This window comes from Rhamphochromis sp. 'chilingali' (assembly GCF_963969265.1).
Source record: "Rhamphochromis sp. 'chilingali' genome assembly, chromosome: 15".
NCBI classification, from domain to species: domain Eukaryota; kingdom Metazoa; phylum Chordata; class Actinopteri; order Cichliformes; family Cichlidae; genus Rhamphochromis; species Rhamphochromis sp. 'chilingali'.
In genome coordinates, this window is record NC_137942.1 from 15,359,818 (window position 1) to 15,379,526 (window position 19,709).

Sequence of the window (19,709 nt, forward strand, 5' to 3'; positions counted from 1 at the left end):
ATACACAAATCTACATAATGCTAATCTTCCCAAAATGTGCAGGAACATTTGCATTCACCAAATTGTTTCTTGTTTTAGCATCAATATTAAAAAACAAGTAGCAAAGCTAATATATTCAAGCTTCTCTAGAAGTTGAATTTTAACTTTCACATTTCACAAAAAGTAAAGGTTAATTTGAAATATTTTTTTTAAATATCCAGCTTTTCTTTGGAAAATACATGTAAAACTTTTTTTTATTTGTCAAAAAAGTCTCAGTATAGTTCAATTCAATTCAATTCAATTTTATTTATATAGCTCCAAATCACAACAACAGTCACCTCATGGCGCTTTATATTGTACAGTAGATCGTACAATAATAGATACAGAGAAAAACCCATCAATCATATGACCCCCTATGAGCAAGCACTTTGGCAACAGTGGGATGGAAAAACTCTCTTTTAACAGGAAGAAACCTCTGGCAGAGCCAAGCTCAGGGAGGGGCAGCCATCTGCTGTGACCGGTTGGGGTGAGAGAAGGAAGGAAGACAGAATAAAGACATGCTGTGGAAGAGAGACAGAGGTTACAGTTTTTTCTGAATGCTTAAACTCTAACTGCGATTGTTATAGCACAATTTCGAAAACTCTTAATACTTATAGCAAAACCACTCACTGAGTTTGCAAAACTAAAAGCACAAACACTGCTTTGCACTCAGTTTGCCATTTTGTAACACACACCTGGCAAAACTGTAGGTACAATCCACTGCACAGCACTCTTTTTGCAGAACTGTAAACACAACTCACTGCTTTACACTCAATTTCCAAATGATCAACACACTCCTAGCAAAACTATACACATTTATGGCTATTATTTACACTATTTTGCCAACTGTCTGACACACTGTCACGTGTGAAAACAGTTTTAGATACAGTTTTTACCGAATGCCTAAACACTAACTGTGATTCCTGTAGCACAATTTCTAAAACTAGTCAGACTTATAGCAAAACCACTCACTGAGTTTGCAAAACTAAAAGCACAAAAATTGCTTTGCACTCAGTTTGCAATTTTGTAACACACACTTTGCAAGACTGTAGGCACAATTCACTGCACAACACTCAATTTCCAAATTTCCAACACACTCCTAGCAAAAGTATACACATGTATGGCTATCATTAACACTAATTTGCCAACTGTCTGGCACACTTTCACATGTCAAAACTTTCTTAGATAATTCGTTCACTTTGCAATCAGCCTAAGCACTATAATACAGGTAAGCTGTGTGTGCGGAGTACAATGGTGGGAGCAGAAAGAGTGAGAAGTAGAGGAGGCCGAGGAAGAGGACGTGGAGGTGAAGAAGTAGGATGAAGAGGACGACAAGGACAAGGAGGAGCAAGAGGAAGACGAGGAGGGGGCAGAGGAAGCATGTTCACTGCAGACCACGTAACCCATATAGTCATTATGGCGATTGCAAATAATCCTATACTTGGAAATGAACACTTGTGTTTGTTTTGATGTGTTTGACTAAACACCAGTACTTGAAGTTTGGATCCCTCTATGCTTATGGATCTATGACAGAAGTATGAGCTCAAACTGACATAGCCTACCTTGTGCACAGGGAAGGCAAACGCCAGATGTGTTTTGTATTCATACCATCGGTGTGCAGTTGGCGCATTGTGTGCTTAGTAGATGATGGCTTGTGTGTACTGTTTGATACGGAAACACCATTTTTACAAAGGTGTGAAGAGTTAATCTAGCTGTGTTTGCTTTTGCAAGAGAACTAAAATGTTTGGATAATTGGGTGACAGGTTGTTTTATTTGTGTGTAGAGTTTTGCTAAATTAGCCAATAGTTACATAACATGTGCTTAAGCAATCAGAAAAAACTGTAATTAGTTCACTTTGCAATCAGCCTAAGCACTATAAATAAGGTACAGGTAAGCTGTGGAGTACAATGGAGGGAGCAGGAAGAGTGAGAAGAGTGAGAATTAGAGGAGGCCGAGGAAGAGGACGTGGAGGTGAAGAAGTAGGACAAAGAGGATGACAAGGACAAGGAGGTGAAGTTAGAGCAAGAGGACAAGAAGGAGCAAGAGGAGCAAGAGGAGGGGGAAGAGGAAGGGTAAGAAGAGTAAGAAATAGAATTGCTGGTAACATCAGAGCTACAATAGTGGACCATGTAATCAACCATGGAATGACCCTGAGTGAAGCTGGCCAACGGGTTCAGCCTAACTTGAGCCGCTACACTGTAGCAAGCATCATAAGGATATTTCGAAATGAGAATCGGTTAGTACAGTCACTTTGCACTAAGACTTGTAGCACTGCCATATGCTAATGAGGAACACCACAATACCACAGATGTAAAAATACTGAAACTGTTACTTTACAGAATTGCTAGCTGACCAGATGCTAGGGGCAGAGGAAGAATGTTCACTGCAGACCAATAAACCCATATAGTCAATATGGTGACTGCAAATAATTCCATAAGGCTACGTGAAATTCAGCAGTGCCTAATTGAGGATGACACCACCTTCCAGAACATACAAAATGTGAGCACTTCTCTATTAGGTTGTGTACTTGCCCGCAACAAAATCCGAATGAAACAAATCTACAGAACACCTTTGGAAAGAAACAGTGAACGTGTAAAACAGCTGCAATATGACTATGTGCAGGTAAGCTATAGTATCATTGGTACTGAATCTGGAAGTGCATACTGTAGTGCTGTGCATGTGCCTGCTGTTTGTTTTGTCTTGCTCATGTCTTGCTCATGACCCATCTGCAGAGGCAGATGGGTCATGAGCAATTTGTTGTGGATGAGGCTGGTTTTCACTTCACTAAGACGAGGAGACTCGGAAGGAACATCACTGGACACCGTGCCATAATCAATGTCCCAGGACAACGTGGTGGTAACATAACTATGTGTGCAGCTATAAGTCAAAATGGTGTTGTTCACCATAATGCAACCCTGGACCCATATAACAGTGCACACATTATTACATTCCTGGACACCTTTGACATGTTCACTAATGTTCAGAGACCAGAGCAGACCAGATACGTCATTATATGGGACAATGTTAGTTTCCATAGGGCTGCTTTGGTCCGCAACTGGTTTACAGATCACCCACTCTTCACTGTACTCAACCTCCCCCCATACTCTCCATTCTTGAATCCAATTGAAGAGTTCTTCTCTGCCTGGAGCTGGAAGGTCTATGACAGTCATCCCCATCAACGCATATCCCTTTTACAGGCAATGGAGGAGGCATGTGGGGATAAATAATAATAATAATAATGTACACACGTGGCAGCATATTAAAAAAAAACCTATGGTGATATTTTTACTCTAACTACCTTAATGTAGTTTGGCAACTTGAGTATACTTTAAGTATACATAAAGCTGTTTCTGTCTTGTTTTTAAACTATAATATTTAATCCCTTTGATTTATTTTAAACAAACTAAAAAAACAAACACTTTCTCTGAGGCAGGTTGTTACCTGTCTGCCAGCCACTCCCATCTGCGCTGCACAAACACCTCTTCCTGCTTTTCTCAGTTCTCAGTTCTATTTTTCCTGCACCCGCTTTAGTCATGTTGGATTTACCTTTCTATTTTATGTATAAATGCAGTTGCAGACAGTTGTGCAGTCTAAGCCACACAGTTACAGTTTGATTTTAACCGTATCCGTTTGTGGACTTTGTGCTCGATTTCTTTTTTCTGTTTCCTGTTTGTGTCTCACTGCTTCCCTCACATCTCCCTCAGCAGCCTTTTCCTGCATTACTCAAACAAAAGGTGAGCAGTTTGAAGTTTTAATCTGAATTTAATCAGTGTCTCTGATTATATATGGATTAAAGGAGAAGTTGGTCACAAATATCTAATCTTTAAAGCAGTACTGTCTGGTTAAATATTGCATTTTATCTTACAGTTTCATTTCTTGGTCATGGATGATTTCGTAAGAACCAAACTGGTTGAATGGGGGCTAAGTGAGTGGGTGGAAAAATTTAAAGGTAAAGTATTAATGTGAATCTGTGATGGGTACAGATATTGATCCTGATGTGATCTGTTAACTGTAAAACAGCTCATAGATCTGTGCCCATAGCTTTTTCAATCATTTACGAAGAATTTCTGAAGAAAGTTGAGAATAAACTTTATCTCTGCAAATTCTTTTTAAATTACAGATGAACAAATCGATTCTGAAAGTCTGTGTGAGCTTGATGATCAAGAAATTAATAATTTGATCACAAAAGCTGGACCAAGAGTGAAATTCAAGAAGAACCTCAAGCTGTTAAAGGTAATTACCTTTTTTTTTTTTAAAACAATCATTGTTGTTTTAGTGTACAGAGGTGAATTTCTATTAGAGTTACCTGGATATTAAAAAATGTGCTGGCAGCAATATTATGTAGTGTAATTTTTGTTAACTCTTTACTAATATGGATTTGCAATGTTTTGATTGTGTTAGGAAGAAAAAAACACAAATCAAGAAACAGTCATTTCTTTTCAAGTAAGTTACAAACTGTTTTGTTGCCTTGAGATGAAGTATCTATATGAGAAATAAATTTTTTAGTATATGTTTAAGTGCTCAGTTTATTTGGCTTTGCACTTTTTATCTGCAGTGTCAACAGGAGCATGAAGATGTAGCTGATGTGGTTCAGGTAAGGATTATACTGAATTTCAGACATATGAGCCAACTGCCTGAGACAAAATGAAGCTCAATTCTTTTGCCTATAGAGTTACATACTGATTCAGTATTAATTTTAGTGATCTCCCATTAAGGTAACCAGGTGTCATAATTGCCGACATAAATTAGAATTTTATTCAATTTATGTTTACACTTAGCCAGCAGTTTTAAATTTCCCTCAGTGTCGACTGTTCTGGTTGTCTTTGCTGGTGTCTCTAGCTTCACATGTGTTAGAATAGAATCACCAATTACCAGAGTTTGAGCCCCTGCGGGTGTTTCTGCAAATGGGGGAAAACACTTAGAGACATGAATGGGTTGGTGGTGTGCCACGGGGCTTCTATTTAATACTGTGCTTTCTCCTCATCGTCACCCAGTCATCTTGTTTCCCCAACTGCTCGGGACAATATGCCAGAGGGAGCTACACTGGCTAAAGGAGCCTGGCTAGTTATGGGATTTTTAAGGGTGCGAAGCAAAGTCTACAATTATGTGATCCTGGCCTCCAGAGTTGTAAATAGGGTACATTTAATGCAAGTCTCATTATTGCTAAAGGAGACTGAGGAGTAGGGATGGGTATCATTTAGGTTTTATCCGATACCGGTGCCAAACCGGTACTTTTGAAACGGTGCCGGTGCTTAAACGGTGCTCAAACCGGTGCTCAAACCGGTGCTTAAAGAATGGAGAACATAAACTTTGCCCAAAAACCTCTTATGTTTTTATTTTTAGCAGTCTCCTCTTTTTTTCTGCAAAATGATAACCAAGTTAGCCTTTTCTGTTGATACAAGATACATCCTTTGGTTGGAACCAGTGCTTAAACAATGGAAAACACAAACTTTGTCATAAAACCTCTCATGTTTAGCTGTTTTTTTTTTCTTTTGTAAAAAGATAACAATGTTAGCCTTTTCTGCAGCTATAGGGCATATATGGTATCACTCTATCAAACAAGAAGACAGCTGTATGACAGCTCAAGAAAAAAAAGTACTGAAATAAAGCACCGAAATGTGTGCTGCTTTTCTGGTTACTACCGTTTATGTCAGAACCAGTACCCATCCCTGCCGAAGAGTAACTAAACATCTGACACAATGAGCAGGAAAGTGCAGGAGGGACAGGTAATTAGTGAGTAAATACACAGAGAGTGTGTGAAGATTACACCTTGAAGTAAGTTATACGTTTTTAATTAAATTGGCTACGCAGATAAGCTACACAAACACCACTGGGTGTTCAACAGTGTCTCACTGGCAGTAATTATTTGTAGAGTCATTTTATTGATTCTTAACTAATATAGATTTGAATCGTTTTGATTGTGGTAAGAACAAAATTCAAATCAGGAAACAGTCATGTCTTTTCAAGTCAGTTTAAAACTGTTTTTTCCTTCAGATTTAATGTCCATATGACAAATACAATTTTTAATGCATGTTTAAGAGCTCAATACTCTATGCGGCTTTGCACTTTTTATCTGCAGTGTGAACAGGAGCATGAAGAAGCAGCTGATGTGGTTCAGGTAAGGATTACACTGAATTTCAGACATATGAGCCAACTGCCTGAGACAAAGTAAAGCTCCATTCTCTGGTCTACAGAGACTGACAACTCTCTACAGAAACGAATAAATGACTAATCTAAAGACATAATTCAAAGGGGGGTGGGAAAATACATTTTGCCCTAGCTAGAGGGTTTGCCAACTGTCTCTGTAGGTCTTTGAGACTGGGACCTAATTATGTAAAAGAATTGTCTAGTAGGATCACAGATATTTAGTAAGAAGAAGGTTATTGTAATTCAATTTTCATCAGTCTGCTGGTTAATAAAACATAACTGCATTTAAGTTTGTTGATTGTAAAACTTGTATGTTAGTGTCCTTTTGTTAAAGAACAATGCCAATGCAAATAGTGATAATTTCCTGTATAACTGATATTCATCCTCAGGTCTTTCCAGCCACAAGTGATACAGGTGAGACACATGCATCATATTTATTGCATCTCATATTATTCTGTGTTTGAAAGGCACTAATATTTTTTGCAATCTACATAACTTTACTAAGAAGAACTTTCAATGCTGAGAGAAACACATTTTTTTTCTTATTTTTTGTTGTTGTTTTTATCCAATCAGGAAAAAGAAAATCAGACCTTGAAAGTGATGCTAGCAGGTTGCAGTCACCAGCTAAGCGACAGTGTCAGTCAATGCCAGGATTTGAAGGTATTTACGTTTCTTACTAAACAATGTCACAGTTTAAGCCACTATAGGGTTAAATTTCTGTTCAGCACAATTTGTCCAACATGCCAGTTTCATCTTTGATGCTAGAAATTACTTTTTCTTTGGGCTGTTGGCAAAATTTAACAGTCAGCATGGTATAGTAAGTTTGATTGGTTAGTGGTCACATTATGGTCCTGATATACTCTAATTCACACAGGTTTGCTTTTTTTAACATCAAATTTTAAATTTTTTGGTTATTCTAGTCTATAATTCCTTCTAAATAGTTCTTGACTTTTTTGTTCACAGAACCAACCATACTATCTAATGTGAAAAACATCATGGCATTTGTACATTCCAGACTAAATGAGCAAGACAAACTCAGTGCTTTCTTAAAGTGAGTATTATGTTTTTTCATATTTTGCTGACATACAACAGTACAATTATAGACGCTGAAATAATACAGTAGTAAAATTTATTGGAAAGTTTTGGTGACTGAGCTACATTTTTTTCCTGTTCCTGGTATCTACCAATTCTTCTTTTTTCTCCTCGATTGCCTTTTTGTGTTATACATTTCACTTTATGCCACCTAGTCTGACCTGTCTCCCCAATGTGATGTTTGTGTATTGTATGTACGTTCAGCAAGTTCCAATTTTCAATCCAGGCAACTGCAAGCGACAAATACAAGGATACATTGATTTATGATTCAATAGTAGACTATAACTATCCAAGTTAAGACCAACAAAGACTGATATTTTTAGGAAGTTTTGGTGACTTATCAATGCAGGGAGTGCAGAATTATTAGGCAAGTTGTATTTTTGAGGAATAATTTTATTATTGAACAACAACCATGTTCTCAGTGAACCCAAAAAACACATTAATATCAAAGCTGAATGTTTTTGGAAGTAGTTTTTAGTTTTTGCTATTTTAGGGGGATATCTGTGTGTGCAGGTGACTATTACTGTGCATAATTATTAGGCAACTAAACAAAAAAACAAATATATACCCATTTCAATTATTTATTTTTACCAGTGAAACCAAAATAACATCTTCACATTCACAAATATACATTTCTGACATTCAAAAACAAAACAAAAACAAATCAGCGACCAATATAGCCACCTTTCTTTGCAAGGACACTCAAAAGCCTGCCATCCATGGATTCTGTCAGTGTTTTGATCTGTTCACCATCAACATTGCGTGCAGCAGCAACCACAGCCTCCCAGACACTGTTCAGAGAGGTGTACTGTTTTCCCTCCTTGTAAATCTCACATTTGATGATGGACCACAGGTTCTCAATGGGGTTCAGATCAGGTGAACAAGGAGGCCATGTCATTAGTTTTTCTTCTTTTATACCCTTTCTTGCCAGCCACGCTATGGAGTACTTGAACGCGTGTGATGGAGCATTGTCCTGCATGAAAATCATGTTTTTCTTGAAGGATGCAGACTTCTTCCTGTACCGCTGCTTGAAGAAGGTGTCTTCCAGAAACTGGCAGTAGGACTGGGAGTTGAGCTTAACTCCATCCTCAACCCGAAAAGGCCCCACAAGCTCATCTTTGATGATACCAGCCCAAACCAGTACTCCACCTCCACCTTGCTGGCATCTGAGTCGGACTGGAGCTCTCTGCCCTTTACCAATCCAGCCACGGGCCCATCCATCTGGCCCATCAAGACTCACTCTCATTTCATCAGTCCATAAAACCTTAGAAAAACCAGTCTTGAGATATTTCTTGGCCCAGTCTTGACGTTTCAGCTTGTGTGTCTTGTTCAGTGGTGGTCGTCTTTCAGCCTTTCTTACCTTGGCCATGTCTCTGAGTATTGCACACCTTGTGCTTTTGGGCATTCCAGTGATGTTGCAGCTCTGAAATATGGCCAAACTGGTGGCAAGTGGCATCTTGGCAGCTGCACGCTTGACTTTTCTCAGTTCATGGGCAGTTATTTTGCGCCTTGGTTTTTCCACACGCTTCTTGCGACCCTGTTGACTATTTTGAATGAAACGCTTGATTGTTCGATGATCACGCTTCAGAAGCTTTGCAATTTTGAGACTGCTGCATCCCTCTGCAAGATATCTCACTATTTTTGACTTTTCTGAGCCTGTCAAGTCCTTCTTTTGACCCATTTTGCCAAAGGAAAGGACGTTGCCTAATAATTATGCACACCTGATATAGGGTGTTGATGTCATTAGACCACACCCCTTCTCATTACAGAGATGCACATCACCTAATATGCTTAATTGGTAGTAGGTTTTCGAGCCTATACAGCTTGGAGTAAGACAACATGCATGAAGAGGATGATGTGGACAAAATACTCATTTGCCTAATAATTCTGCACTCCCTGTATTTTTTTTTCCTGTTCCTGGTATTTACCAATTCTTGGGGGAAACTTTCACTTTAACTGACACAAAAAGAAGGTGTGGATCAAAACAACATACAGTAAACAGTTAGTGGAACAAGTGTATAGAACTGAAATATATTGTGATAATTGATTGGTTAATCACTACCATGATTATAACTCTCTTTTAAACTCTCTTATTTAAAGCATACCTAAAAAAATTTCATGACTGAATGAATTAACCCATATTTAAAATCTTGTTCAACAGGAAAAAGATCAGTGATTTGGAGATAAAGAAGAGGGAGCTGGTTGGTGTCTTTGGTAAAACTGGGGCTGGAAAGAGCTCTTTGATAAATGCCATCATCAAAGAGAAGAATCTTTTACCCTCAGGAAGCATCAATGCATGCACGTCAGTCATGATCAAAGTGGAAGCTAACAAACACAGCTCAAACTATGAGGCAGAAATTGAGTTCATCACAAAGGAGGTAAAATGAGCTATGAAAGTTAGATTTTTACTTAAAACTATTATAGGTGTTACACTTCAGTTATTGGGGTTAACGGTTGGGTACATACCTCAATAAATGGCTTGTCGTCTAATTTTGTAGGAGTGGAACGAAGAGTTGTGGTCATTTCATCAGTTTCTTGACAATAATAAAAATCAGGAAAAGGAAGATGATGATTATCATGATGCTGTTGAAAAGCTGTCAACACTGTATGGAGAAGAATGGAAAGAAAAGTCCTTTGAAAACCTCATGGACCGCAAATATTTCAAAGAAATTCCAGAATTTCTCCAATCCAGGCGGAAGATGTTGACATGTGAATCAGTAAGACAAACTCATATTACTACTATAACAGACAGCCATAAGAGACTACACACTGGGGATGCTGGGAAATTGTCACGGTCCTGGGTCTCCTGACCCAGCGTTTTTAGTTCTTTGGGATTTTTGTATTATTGTACTTGTGTGTGATTTATTCTATGGTTTCTAGTTTTGATCCCTTGCCCTTCATGTCTCTCTGTGTCCCCTCTGTTCTGTGTAATTGGGTGTCTTTGCATGTTTGAGTTTCTTGTTTTCTGTCACTCTGCATTGTGCATTATGTTCTCATGGTTGGTCTTTTGTTACTCCCTCTAGTCTAGTCTCTTGTGTTCCCAGATGAGTATTTCCCTGTGTATTTTGGTTCTTAGACCTCTGCCTTATGGTTTATGTCTCTGTGTTTCTTAGTTGCTGTCTCCACTGTGTCAAGTTCGCGTCTCTGTGTGATACTTCCTGTTTTACTTTGATGGTCCGTGTCTTATGTGAATGCGTCCTGCTTTGCTTGTCCCGTCAGTCCTGATTTCTCCCAGCTGTGCCCTCCTTCTGTGTCTCATTCCCCTCGTTACTTCCCAGTGTATTTAAACCCCGTGTTTCTCTGAGTCAGTGTCGTGTCGTCCCTCATGCTGTGTGTGATTCTCCCCGTGTCTTCTGGTATGTGTTACAATTAGCATCTCCCAGTTTAGTTTTGTATCGCTTTTGTATCACCGTTATCTTTTGTCACCTTTTTGTCAGCATTAAAGCTGCATTTTGAGTTCAGTCCTGTTTTCCCGTGAGTTTGCGTTTGGGTCCTATTTTCCTGCCTGCCACACACCGTTACATGACAGAAATGCACACAGGTGAAACTAGGACAACCTGGACAAAAAAGATAACTGACCAAATTAACAAAAGACTAAGATCTAGAAACATAACTCACTTCAGAAAACAGAATGCAGCATAAATTCAAAAGTCTAAAAAACACAAAACACTGAAATGCAGTGATCGCAACGAAATAGTTCTTACTGAGATCCCATAATCACATTTAGATGATCACATATCCAGAAAAAAAATCTGTTCTTGTAATAACTGTGGTTAACAGATCCCAAGACTGGTCCAGGTCCATTATGTAGAGCAGTGTTTCCCAACCACTCTGAGAAATGATCAGGTGTGCCCTGGAACTACCTGCTCTAATTAAATGGGTTACCAACTGCTAGTAAAACAGAAGAAGAAGAAGAAGAAATTATACAACAGTCATGCTGTGAGTGAGACAACGCAGCACATGATAACGATAGATAAATATTTGAAAAGAAAAAGTAGTCAAACTGACCTGGGTCCTGGAGAAAATTCCAACCCAGATGAAGGCCTTAGCAAGACTAAGGCCTTCAGAAGAAAGCTAAAAAGGTATATTGGAGACAAACCGAACCAATTCCGCTATACCAGGTGAACGGAAAAATTATCAATATGCTTTTTTGACATTTTTCTTTGGTGGTGTGCCGTGTGATTTATCTGATGTGAAATATGTGCCGTGGCTCCAAAAGGTTGGAAAACACTGATGTAGAGCATGATTTATTTTTTTTATTTTTTTTTTACATCGCAGTAGGAACCTTTACCTCTTCACACAACAGTGATCAGTTCCTTGTTTTAACCTACTCTTACCCTTTTTAAATCTCTCTGTAGAAATTCACTGCTGAGCAAAGTCAACAAAGATTGAATCAAAATGACGACAAACAATCAAAAGTAAATCGGTGTCTGACAGTCGGTTGTGTCAGGAATGGCAAAAAGTGGTGTAAAACCCTGACATTCAAAACATGGCACGTTATCCGCTATAGTGAATAAGGGAGCGGTCTAAAGTGGCTTATTAATATCTCAAAGTGGTGGACAACTGTACAAAATAACTGAGATCAGGTAGTTTCTGCTAATAGTAATAATAACTGTTGAGACCAAGAGTGTACTTAGTGTGATTTAAAATAGAAAATAAAAACTTTTAAATAAATAAAAAAAGAGTATTTTAATTTTGGTTTTGAATAATAATTAGGCACTTTATTGAAACTATCAAATGGTTGATTGTTCTAAAAAGGATTTCACATGACCTGATTTTTTTGTGTCACTGACTTTTAATAGTCAGTGCACTTGTAAAGCACTTGCATTGCGGACTGAAATTAAACTGCACTGCTTTTATTATTTATTGCAGGCTAATGAACTCTCTGCAAAATTTGTCAAGTACACAAGAAGTGATTCAAAACAAGAAGAAGGTGATGAAGGAAAAAAGTGTTTTTGGCCACTAGTGAAGTGTGTGACTGTCAGGGTGCCAAACAGGCCTCTTCTCCAGCATGTGACACTTGTGGACCTCCCTGGAAATGGTGACTGTAACAAGAGCAGAGATCAGATGTGGAAAGGGGTAATTCACATTTACTGCTCTTTGCTTATACTGTGTTGTCTGTAAACAGTCATCTTTCTATTAAGCACTGAGACATGTTATTCTCCTTTCAGATAGTTGGAGATTGTTCTATTGTGTGGATTGTGACTGAAATTAATCGAGCAGCATCAGAGAAAGCAGCCTGGGGGATCCTGGAAAGTGTCAGTAGTCTGATTGGAAATGGTGGCGAATGTCAGCAAATTCATTTTATTTGCACCAAGTCTGATCTTGTTGATGATTCAGATGATCTGTAAGTACATTTTGCATGCTGATCAACTACAGGGTGTTTCCATGTAAGATCAACCCAGGTTAGACAAAAAGCGAAGCACTGGGTTGAGCCTTTTTAAAAAATTAATACAGAACATTTGGGTCAAAAGCAGTCTCAGATGCAGATACAATTTTACGAAGTTTACTGAAGATGGCGGACTTAGTAATAAACAGAGAGGGAGGGGAATAGCGGAGAGTGAGACAGGCAGTTGAATTTCTTTGTTCTGGAGGGACTTGTAATGTCCTCTGCCTCTAACGCCTTGCTAGAGTCGACATTCAGACTAAACAGTTACATGGTGACAGAACACTCCCCGTCTGAAACCCAGCGGGTTTCACCTACTAATATGACAAGGTCAAACACATTTCAGTCATCCGGAGGAATGAGCAAGATCATCTCATTCACAGGTCGGACGTAAAGCTTTGGTTCCTCTTTCTTGATGACCTTTACTTGCACTTTGGGCACCCTTCCATCTTTACTAGGATACACATCAATGATAATTCCTAAGGGCCATTTGTTCCTACTGCACTGACTGTCCTTAAGAAGCATCACGCTTCCTTTCTTAAGGTTTGGCCGGTCAGATGTCCACTTTGTTCGACACTGTAGCGTTGACAGATACTGTTTCCGCCACCTGTCCCAAAATGTGTTAGACAAGCTTTGGACCCTGCACCACTGTTGCTTCAATAGGTTCTTATGTCCAAAATCTCCTTCTGGTACTGGGCATGGACCTACTTTCTGAGTAAGCAATGAAGCCGGTGTAAGAATGAAAGGATCTGTAGGATCGTTTGACACAGGCACAAGTGGTCGACTGTTCACTATGGCTGAAACCTCAGCCATGAATGTTGTGAGTACGTCATGTGTGAGTTTGGAGGAGCTCATTTGAAGAAGCATCGAGTCCAGGATACGACGTGTGATGCCGATCATCCTTTTCCATGCTCCTCCCATATGAGAGGAATGTTGTGTGTTGAAGGTCCACGTACATCCGTGTTCTGACAGAAACCTCTCCATGGCTTTCCCATCAAGATTTGAGGGAATCCCCATATCTTTGCAAGCTCTGGTGAAATTAGTGCCCCGGTCAGAGCGTATGTTTTTCAAAGGCCCTCGAATCGCCATAAACCTTCTGAATGTGTTTATGAAACTGGAGGAATCCAATGACTCAATTACCTCAATGTGTATAGCTCTGACACACAGACAGGTGAAGAGGACAGCCCACCTCTTACTATCAGCGTGGCCTCCTCTCGTGCGACGGGCTGATACAGACAAGGGCCCAAACACGTCAATGCCGACATTGCTAAAAGGTGGTTCCATGCTGAGCCTGTCTGGAACAAAAACAGGAACAAAAACATAATATTCCCGAAAAACGCTTTGCCGATACGATCAGCTGTTTGTTACACTTCCCACATTGAAACAGACGTCAGCGCGAACGATCGCATGTCCGCATTTCCTGCCTGAAACCGGAAGTGACGTCATTTTCGCGGAAAATGTAGTTTTTTACTTGTAGGCCTTAAAAGCCTATAATGGTGTTTTTATAAGTCATGCTTGACTTTATATTTTTCTGAATAGTTGCTGGGATGCTTAGAATGATGCACATTCTGTTTTCTTTGCAAATTTGCATCATAGGATTGTTTTTCGTTTTTCCTGCAGTAGATAAAAATTGGTGTATCTCAAAAATAAATCTATGAAGACACTCAAAATAAATTTCCTGTTGTTGTAAACTATTTTTTGCAACTTTTTTGTATTTAAATTTTTGAGGGATAAACCTCTTAAATTTCTCCAAGTAGAAATTTATGTAAAAAAAAAACAAAAATGATTTTCAATTTGTTTGTACTTTATTGCACTTTTTTCACTTTTTAAATCACTTTTTTGCAATTAATGTAGTTACTATGGACTTAATGCATACATATTATTAAAATATGGGCTATGACAGTTGTATTGATGTATAGCAACTTGAAATGTTCCCAAAAATGGCACTACAGCATATAAAAATATAAAGTAAGCTCTGGCGGACTTGGTTCTATGGTAGGTCTTAAAGGGTTAAGAGCGCTTTCCTTTCTTCTATCCGGTCGTTAAGTCTGACGTCACTAGCCGTGTCTGGGCCTAAACTCCGCTGCAGGTCCATATATCAAACGATCACTATGGCATTACTGAGAGTTGAAAAACTGTCTAAAGTCTTTCATCTTTAATAAAATTATCAGTGTTCTGCTCTACCAGATGTAACAATTGAGTTTAACATCCAGGCATCCGTGAAAACGGAATTTATGACATTTAACGGAGTTAGAAGTTAGCAGGAAGTTAGCTCGCTAGCTTCTATCTAAATACAATATAGCATGTCCTGACTGCGGGTTTTGGAAACAAATTAAAACGTACAGCTCTGTTATCACATCCAACATAAATGAAGACAGAAAACTAAACAGCAGTGACGTTTGTGCAGGGAGTGCAGAATTATTAGGCAAGTTGTATTTTTGAGGAATAATTTTATTTATTTATTTTTTTTTGCCTGTCCCATTTGGTTCTTTAGCCATCAGAATTGTTGTCTGAAGACCAACAAGGATACCCAATGGATTTACTTTGCCAAATGGATCTTCGTGGCATTGCTGTATTGGTCCATTTGGTCGATCTTTGTTTTTATTATTTATTATATTTTATTTTCAGATGTTACAGACGGGACAGACATCAGTGAGGGATAGGAAAGGGAGAAAGAAAGAGGAAGGAAAGGAAAAACAGAAGGGGAGAGGGACAGTGAGAAAGGGGGGGAGAAAAAAAATAAAAATCTCCTGGATCACCTGTTGAGAGAAGAATAGAAGACAAAAAAACAAAGCAACATACTAAACACAACACCATCGCATTAATCTCGCTAAGTGTAAACAGCAGTATATACTAAATATTCAATGTTGTTGTGCAGCACGCAGGACAGATGTGCTTCGAAGTAGTAGCCAAGAAAGGTGTAATTTAAGTCTACGAGCAGTGAACACCCGTGTGCATACCTGTGTGGATCAGCGTGCTTGTATTCCAAAGGTTTCTCCATGTAACGATCTGCTAGGGAGTGTGGGGGGGGCCACAGCCCCGTCCTCCAGGGTATGAAGCAGGTATGGAGGAGATCAAAACTCCAGACATCCAGAGGCCCCCAGAACACAAGAGACCATGGAAAACCAACAGAGGGGCAGCCGCGCCACTGTCCCAGAAAGAGCTGAGGAGAGTCCCAGATGAGGGTTCACTCAGCAGCCGCGGAGCAGAAGCCAGGGGGAGTTGCAGTGACGCGCCCGTGAGCTCCGCCGGCAGCCAGCTGTGCCTGAGTGACCGAGCCCCAGGCCGAGAGGCCGGGGGCACCCCACCTCCGAAGTGGTCCGAGCGAGCCCCAGGTTCCAGGCCCCGATAAGCGGCCGCCAAGGAGTGAGCCGGTGTGTACCTGGGCGCCCACCCCCAGACACAAAGAACCACCAACGCACTGACACCTGAGGGAGTCCGCCACCGGCAGGGGAAGTGGTGGTGGGTGGAGATAGGCCTCCAAACCTTGGAGGGCCTGAGGTGTCCCCAGAGAGGTGGTGTCTGATACCCAACCTGACATATAGACACAGACATACAGGCACACACAGACACAAACATCCATTCCCCCCCTCAAGCTCTCATATGCACTCACTCCACACTCAACCAACGTGGAGACAGACATAAAGAGACGCTGTACACACGATCACACTCCCCAAGCGTACTCTACAAACCGGGTCTAGGTACCCTTGCCCCTGGAGGGGGGAACTGCACCCAGACCCAGGTGGTGTTACCCTTTTCCCTGCGGTGGGGAGAGGCAGACCACCCCGACTCCGTAGCAGCAAATCTATGAAGACACTCAAAATAAATTTCCTGTTGTTGTAAACTATTTTTTGCAACTTTTTTGTATTTAAATTTTTGAGGGATAAACCTCTTAAATTTCTCCAAGTAGAAATTTATGTAAAAAAAAACAAAAATGATTTTCAATTTGTTTGTACTTTATTGCACTTTTTTCACTTTTTAAATCACTTTTTTGCAATTAATGTAGTTACTATGGACTTAATGCATACATATTATTAAAATATGGGCTATGACAGTTGTATTGATGTATAGCAACTTGAAATGTTCCCAAAAATGGCACTACAGCATATAAAAATATAAAGTAAGCTCTGGCGGACTTGGTTCTATGGTAGGTCTTAAAGGGTTAAGAGCGCTTTCCTTTCTTCTATCCGGTCGTTAAGTCTGACGTCACTAGCCGTGTCTGGGCCTAAACTCCGCTGCAGGTCCATATATCAAACGATCACTATGGCATTACTGAGAGTTGAAAAACTGTCTAAAGTCTTTCATCTTTAATAAAATTATCAGTGTTCTGCTCTACCAGGTGTAACAATTGAGTTTAACATCCAGGCATCCGTGAAAACGGAATTTATGACATTTTTTTTTTTTTTTTTTTTTTTATAAATAGGACAGGGGGAATGAATGAGAGAAAGAGGGGGAGAGAAAGAAAGAAAACCAAAGGGGAGAAGAGACGGTGAGAGGGGGGGGTAAGAGAGAGAAAAAAAAAAAAGAACTCCTGGGTCACCTGTATGGAGAAAAAAAAAAACAAATAAAAAAAACAAACAGAGGAGACAGCAAACAACAAAGAGCAACATAATAATAGAGAAAACAAAGCACCATCACAATAAACTAGCTAGTCATAGATATCAATATTTACTAAATAATAAACGATATTGTGCAGCACGCAAGATAGACAGCGCACAGTGTGCTTTGAGGCAGCAGCCAAGAAAGCTTTAGTCCGCGTCTGTGAATACCCATGTGTGCATACCTGTGTGGATCAGCATGCTTGCATTCCAAAGGTTTCTCCATGTAATGATCTGCTAGGGAGTGTGGGGGGGCCACAGCCCCGTCCTCCAGGGTGTGAAGCGGGTATGGAGGAGATCAAAACTCCAGACATCCAGAGGCCCCCAGAACACAAGAGACCATGGAAGACCAACAGAGGGGCAGCCGCGCCACTGTTCCAGTAAGAGCTGAGGAGAGTCCCAGATGAGGGCTCGCCCAGCAGCCGCGGAGCAGAAGTCAGGGGGAGTTGCAGTGACGCGCCCGTGAGCTCCGCCGGCCCCCAGCTGTGCCTGAGTGACCGAGCCCCAGGCCGAGAGGCCGGGGGCACCCCACCTCCAAAGGGGCCCGAGCGAGCCCCAGGCCCCTGCGGTGGGGAGAGGCAGACCACCCCGACTCCGCAGCAGCAGGGAGGCCCCACACCCCAGACCGCAGTCGGACGGCCAACTCCTCCCACTAGCCCTCCCGCTCCAGCAGGCCGCAGAGAATGGGAGTGGGAGAAGACTCCAAACCTCCCTCCACCCGCTCATTGTAGTGTTGATGCATATGTGTTCTAAGGTGTAATTAAAACCCAGGAGGGCATGGAGCTACCTGCCAAGGAGCAGCAGGTAAGCGCATAGTCCCTCCTGCTAGCCCTCAATGACTAAGTGCATTTAAAATTGAGAGGTGGGCAACGACGTCAGGGGTGAGGTATACACCCTGATGGTAATTTGGACTCCGTGATTGTGCCCACCCCCAAGATCCTATATGTATGTGTAATGAGAGTGTGAATAATGTGAATGTCTAAGTTGTGGGATAAAATTGAGGCAGAGGCAGCCAGAAGGGGACGGGGGGGGGGGGGGGGTAGCCTCCTCTGCACCCTGGTGACATACCCCCACTCCAAGGCCCTGCATGTGTGGGTGGTTGTGGAGGAGCGGGAAGAGGGAGGCAGCTGGAGATGGGGAGGGAAGGAAGGGAGGGGCAGGTAACCCCTCCCTGGGGCCAGCTCCCCCGCTGACCCCAGTAGGCACTCCCACCCTCCGCGACCCGCCAGGGAAGGGGGGCCCAGGCCCATCAGACCGGGGCCCAGTGCAGTAGCGCCCCCCGGCTCCACAGAGCCCTGGACAGTCCACCCAACCCCACCACAGAGAAAACTGCACCCACCCCACCATCCACACATCTTCCAGACTACATAAGATGGTAAACGCCCAGGCTGAGATCTTCCTCCACCTCTCCTGTATCTCCCCCTCCTGCAGAGAGTTCCTGAAGAGAAGAAAGCTCCTGCAAGATGTGACCATCCCCCCCACCAGTTGAAGAGCCCCCCAGGCGGCTCGACGCACCGGCGGCACCCTGCTCCAGGGCCGGGCCCCCATGCACCCACCCGCCCACAACCCCGGCAGCACACCAACCAGGACCCAAGCCCCCGAGGCCCGGCCCGGGCCCCAGCCCAGAGACGGAGCGCCCCCAGAACCTCACGCCCATCCCGGACCCACCCAGGGGCAGCCAGGTTGCCAGGTCAGTAACCCACGTCCGTCAGCACAGACCCTCCCCTAGCCCCACTGCACGCAGCCGCGAGGAAACAGTCACCTGAGAGCCAACAGAGCCCCCAACCGGACGTGACCGCTACCCCGGGTTGAGCCCCCCAAGGAAGATGCCTCCCGGGAACCCCCCGACGCCCTAAGCCTGTCCCTACCCCCTCACCAATCACAACAGTGAAGGCGGGACCAAACTATGACCCCCCACCCCCACTAGGTGATGGAGCTGATAAAAGGGGCCCAGAGCAATTGATCTAATGTGGTGGCAGAGGCTGTGTCAAGACTAATGTAATCTAATAGATAATTTCTATATTGGTTAGAATTAAGATTATTTTTATTTTTCTAGTTCATGAGGACTGTTTTCTTGGCTATGCATAGGGCAGTGAAGATCATATGGGCTATATTCTTTTCTGAAGTGACATTATCTAAGCTGCCCAGTAGACACACTAAGGGGGAAGTTGGAATGTTACATTTCAGACACTTTGATAAGTCTTCACATATCTCGCGCCAAAACTTTTGCACTGGTGGACAGAACCAAAGAGCGTGGATGTAATTGTCTGGTGTATTGCCTTGACAGTGTGAGCAGTTGTTGGAAGATGTAAAGCCCATCTTGAACATCCGATGACCTGTATAGTGCACTCTATGAAGTATTTTGTATTGTATTAATTGCAGACTGGGATTTTTAATTAATTTAAAAGTTTTTAAGCAAATCTGAGACCAGAAGTTTTGGTCTAGGTTGACTGATAAATCTGCTTCCC

The 19,709-nt window shown here is 41.7% G+C and overlaps 1 protein-coding gene across 2 annotated transcripts in view; it reads left to right on the plus strand.

Moving 5' to 3' along the window:
• Nucleotides 1-3,535: 3,535 nt before the first annotated feature.
• The window catches only part of LOC308411162 (nuclear GTPase SLIP-GC-like), a 32,613-nt gene continuing 16,439 nt past the window's right edge, over nt 3,536-19,709 (plus strand). For both annotated transcript variants that reach the window (XR_013974345.1, XM_080904935.1), the window contains exons 1-13: nt 3,536-3,752; nt 3,886-3,967; nt 4,139-4,251; nt 4,420-4,461; nt 4,574-4,612; nt 6,098-6,136; nt 6,555-6,579; nt 6,739-6,825; nt 7,129-7,216; nt 9,419-9,635; nt 9,756-9,974; nt 12,130-12,336; nt 12,429-12,604. Coding sequence is in view for 1 of the 2 variants with exons in the window: in XM_080904935.1 (XP_080761061.1) it covers nt 3,901-3,967; nt 4,139-4,251; nt 4,420-4,461; nt 4,574-4,612; nt 6,098-6,136; nt 6,555-6,579; nt 6,739-6,825; nt 7,129-7,216; nt 9,419-9,635; nt 9,756-9,974; nt 12,130-12,336; nt 12,429-12,604 (1,319 nt within the window). In the remaining variant the exon portion in view is untranslated. The remainder of the gene's footprint in view (nt 3,753-3,885; nt 3,968-4,138; nt 4,252-4,419; nt 4,462-4,573; nt 4,613-6,097; nt 6,137-6,554; nt 6,580-6,738; nt 6,826-7,128; nt 7,217-9,418; nt 9,636-9,755; nt 9,975-12,129; nt 12,337-12,428; nt 12,605-19,709) is intronic.